General features: G+C 37.5%; 1 protein-coding gene across 3 annotated transcripts in view; it reads left to right on the plus strand.

The window, feature by feature from the left end:
* LOC135206729 (guanine nucleotide-binding protein subunit beta-5-like) overlaps nt 1-5000 on the plus strand; it is a 28832-nt gene that overhangs the window by 17001 nt on the left and 6831 nt on the right. For all 3 annotated transcript variants that reach the window (XM_064238194.1, XM_064238203.1, XM_064238212.1), the window contains exons 4-6: nt 1807-1925; nt 3555-3681; nt 4213-4356. In XM_064238194.1, coding sequence (XP_064094264.1) covers nt 1807-1925; nt 3555-3681; nt 4213-4356 — 390 coding nt within the window. The remainder of the gene's footprint in view (nt 1-1806; nt 1926-3554; nt 3682-4212; nt 4357-5000) is intronic.

Genomic DNA, 5000 nt, shown 5'->3' on the forward strand with positions numbered 1-5000 from the left:
ACGTTGGTAAAATATGTATTTGAAAAATTTAGGAGCCTAAAAGATCCTCGTTTTTAATTTGCCGATGGGATAAGATACAGTATAATAAAAAAATATCATCATTGCAAATTCACGCACAAGAAAATTTATAATTTCAAAATTCTAGGGATACTAAAGATTTCGTTAACTGTTACGATTAATAATAATCTTACTATAATGGGCGTTATGTCTGTCCGTCCGTTTGTCATTCAATCACGGCCAAACGGCTGGTCCGATGGGCATGAAACCTGACAGGGTTATAGTGGGGACCCCTAAGATGGTTTATAATAATAATAATAATAATAGAAAACGATCAGGCAAAGATCCTCTGGGGCTATGGTATCAGAACAGATAGACCACACGTGACGTTGATTGACAAAATCAAAAAGACAGTATCACTCATTGATGTCGCAATACAATGGGACACCAGAGTTGAAGAGAAAGAGAGGGAAAAAATGGATAAGTATCAAGACCTGAAAATAGAAATAAGAAGGATATGGGATGTGCCAACGGAAATTGTACCCATAATCATAGGAACACAAGGCGCGATCCCAAGATCCCTGAAAAGGAATCTGGAAAAACTAGAGGCTGAAGTAGCTCCAGGTCTCATACAGAAGAGACAGCGCACATAGTAAGAAAAGTGATGGACTCCTAAGGAGGCAGGATGCAACCCGGAACCCCAACACTATAAATACTACCCAGTCGAATTGGAGGACTGTGATAGAAAAACAAAATAATAATAATAATCCTAGTAGCTCCTGCTATCATGCATTGAAGAGTTAAATTAACGGTATATTTTCGTTGAAATATATAAAGATCTTCACAATGTTATTGAGAGTGTTCATCTCTCATGTGTTAATAATGAGAGCTGAGTATGTTCCCGAAAAACTACAGTACTTTCACGTTTCAATAATGATAATAAAAATTAAAGTATGAATGCGGCAGCGAGTTATTTCTATTTTTGTGGGGAACAGCTTAATATAATAATAATAGTAATAATACTGTTAAAAAGAGTGGCGTAATTAAGCGAGTTGATTTTATATATTGTTTTTTCTATTTTCCTTACAATTCGCTTCTCAGGCTCAGCGATGTTTCTGAGTAACTGGCCAATATTCATATTGGGAATTTTCAAAACATTATAAATACCAGCCCTAAACCAAAGACGAACCCTGCCCGGAACTGAACTACGCCTACGGAATAATACCGGCACTGACGACGACCCCTGCTTGACCTGGACCTGAGATCCTGTTCTAATAAAAATAAAAGATTACCTTCAGCATTTATAATTTTTTGGAAATTCCCAATATGAACATTGGCCAGTTACTCAGAAACATCTCTGAGCCTGAGAAGCGAATTGTAAGGAAAATAGAAAAAACAATATATAAAATCAACTCGCTTAATTCTGCCATTCTTTTTAACAGCATTTGCCTAAAAGAGGGGCTTCTACTAAAATAATAATCCTAGCAGCTCCTGCTATCATGCAATGAAGAGTTAAATTAACGGTATATTTTCGTTGAAATATGTAAAGGGTCTGTTCATCTCTCATGTGTTAATAATGAGAGCTGAGTATGCTCTCGAAAAACTACAGTGCTTTCACGTTTCAATATACATAATATCATAATAATAATTAAAGTATGAATGCGGCAGCGAGTTATTTCTCTTGTTAGGGGAAACAGCTTAATATAGTAATAATAATAATTAAAATGTGAATGCGGAAGTGAGTTATTTCTCTTGTTAGGGAAAACAGCTTAGTAATAATAATAATAATTCTATTTCTGCACCTTACAGGACGGTAAGATGATAATCTGGGACGCGTTCACCACCAATAAGGAACACGCAGTTACGATGCCCACCACGTGGGTCATGGCCTGTGCTTATGCCCCCACAGGGAGTATGGTAGCTTGTGGGTATGTATGAATATTTCTTTAAAATGCTGAGTATTTATTTTAAATGTTGACACAAGTTCACCTTTTCACACAAATTATGGTTATGATTTTATTAAGCTCATTACTTTGCTTTGTATTTTCTTCTTCAAGATTGTGTAATAGTTAAGCTTGGAGTATATTACACGTTGAGTATCTGTGTTACACACAGCAATAACAAATAAGTGGATACACGGATACACCTTGTGTTTTTTAAATTAATAAAAAAAAAATAATCAGGCCCGTACCGAGGGGGTGGGGGATGGGGACGGGGAGTCCCCCCAAATTTCTGGAAGTCCATATTTTCTGTGACTAATCCTTTTCATTGAACTTTACTTACAAGTAATAAATAATTTATTTTGTAAGTTAAAGTATATAACATAACAACAAATAAAGTAATATGCATTTTATCGTTAACATAATAAATGAATCAATCAATAAAATTGAAGAAATATTCTTGAATTTCAGTGCAAACTTTCAACAATATAAGTAAAATTCTCTTACACAAAGTCAGTACTTTGAATAACATCTAATCGGGTAGGAAGGCATAGACCGCATACCCAACTTTTCTTCTTAATATAACTTAAATAACATTTTCAAGTACTTCATTTTGTATATACCTATATATGCAATGACATTTATAGAAGAAAAGGTCCAGTTTTGGGAAAAACGACCCCCCACCCCCCATAGAAAACTCTAGGTACGGGCATGTGTTTGTACGTCTGTCTTTTTTGTAATTACACGTATTTATCAGACATAACGCAAACTGTATCATATACTATTTTTAGGCAGATAATCAATCATACATAGAATTAATTATCGTTACCAACGGAGCCAACTTTTTGTAGCATCTCTCATAGTATTGGCTTTGATGGCCCATCGCTTCTAACAACAAACCACAACTGCGTATCAGCGAGTTTTGATAACAATTGTTCCTGTCATAATTTTATAAAACATGGGCTTCAACCACAGGGACAAACCACTTCTTTTATCAGGGGTTTAAACTGGTGTGAGCGTTCGCGTTGTGGTAAATGAAGTGCGTATTTAAAATTCACATAGAAATTTTAGCATATCAGTCAAATTGACCTGTTATTTTACGTAATTCCCAAGGTTATATTAGCAACTTCATGCCAGGGTAGTTCAGAACATGTCTATCAAACATTTTTTTATTTTTCTATACTAATAAAATCCATGTGGATCTTTCTTGTTTGTCCGACCCGGTGATGTCGGGATAGGTAGGGGATCGGGAGGGTAGGGGAGACATGAGACATCCACCGTCCTCCTCCTGAAAGATAGGTATAGGGGATCTGGAGGGTAGGGGAGACATGACACATCCACCCTCCTTATGAAAACCTGTTTGTCCTCGGGGCGGGATAGGTAGGGGAGACATGAGTTCTAGCGCAGCATAGCTCGTGCTATCAAGCTCATTTATAAATATTCACCAATAACAACGAACATTTTAAATTTCACGACATTCATGTACCATATTTATACTCGCATTTTAGCTGATGGAACGGTCTAAATATTTATCTGTATCGTTCCTCACTGCCGATTAATGCCAGTCATCCCTGGATCGCCTTCGTTATTGGTAAAAAAAACTTGTTCTTTCCCCAGGGGATTAGACAACAAAGTGACGGTGTATCCCCTGAGCTTTGACGAGGATGTGACCCAGAAGAAGAAGGCTGTTGGGACTCACACGTCCTACATGTCCTGTTGCACCTTCCCTTATTCAGATCAACAGGTGAGGAGGCGTTTCATCCCCTGTGTTTTACCTGTTTCTATCACTTTTATTTATTTATTTATTTTTTCTTACGCTGAGTGGTCAACACGAGTTTTAGCGTTTAGAAGAATTTTTTATTTTCATTTTCTTATTAACCTGTCTGCTCGCCACTTTATTTTTTCTGTGCTTACCGGTCAAGATGCGGTTCAAAAGCGTCAAATAAATATAGAGCAATTCTATGTTTCTTCTAATTACTTAAGGTCTTTCCCTCGTCACTAAGCCGGATTGTCTACTTTAATTATTTCTCTATGCCTTTCTGTCATCTGATAAGGTTTTTTTTGTTTATTATTTATCAGCCTATTGATTTGATTTGTACTCATGCCTAGTTCTTGTGCTCAAAGAGACTCCTCAATAAAGAAAAAAAGGAAGTCTTAGAAAGCAATAGAGAAGAACCACATCCAAACTCCTTATGAAATGTGCCACATTCAGAATTAAAAACGAATCCTTCGGTAGCGGTTTTACAACAAATTTCACTTAGCTGTTGCGTTTCAGATTCTCACCGGATCTGGAGATTCGACCTGCGCCCTTTGGGATGTAGAATCGGGTCTGATGCTTCAGAGCTTCCATGGGCACCAGGGTGACGTCATGGCGCTCAACTTGGCACCCTCGGAAAATGGCAATACGTTCGTCTCTGGGGTAAGATTTCTTTTCGTTCGTTGTTCGTCCTGGACTCAAAAGCTTGTGGAATTGAGTTCCAGGCATCTGTACGAGACTAATTTGCTCAGTTCAACGTTTTTAAAATTCCAAATGTTCAAAAACTGGTAGTTGTGACTTCAGTTAGCTGCTCGTTTCCATTTCCTCTAAACTCGAAAACGTGTGGAAATGAGTTCCAGGCGTCTATACAAGGCTAATTTGCTCAGTTTAACATTTAAAAAATTCCAGAATGCTCAAGAACAGGTAACTGTGACCCCAGACAATTCCCAGTTAATCGGTCAGTCGTTCATACTCTGCTGGGTTTCGTGTTTCTTAACAACACATTAGCTCTGCACAGTTTCGCTCAAGGTCCGTTCACACTGTATCTCATGGTAAGGCTTACGGTGGGCGTGGCAACGCGAATCCAGCATTTTCACGGGTTTTCGTTGCCACGCTTTTCATTTAGACGATATTTTCGGCGAACCTCTTTTTTTTTTTCTTTCTTTTTTACGCGCATATTTGGCAACTCGCTTGGCGAAGTTGAGACCATCTAGCAGAAAGTCCGGTACTTGACCAGTAGCTTTGCCAATTTTTGCATGAATCAAGTCGTTTTTTTTTTTTTTTTTTTTTTTTTTTTTAGTGGCCTT

Source organism: Macrobrachium nipponense, chromosome 11 (genome assembly GCF_015104395.2).
Source record: "Macrobrachium nipponense isolate FS-2020 chromosome 11, ASM1510439v2, whole genome shotgun sequence".
Taxonomy (NCBI): Eukaryota; Metazoa; Arthropoda; class Malacostraca; order Decapoda; family Palaemonidae; genus Macrobrachium; species Macrobrachium nipponense.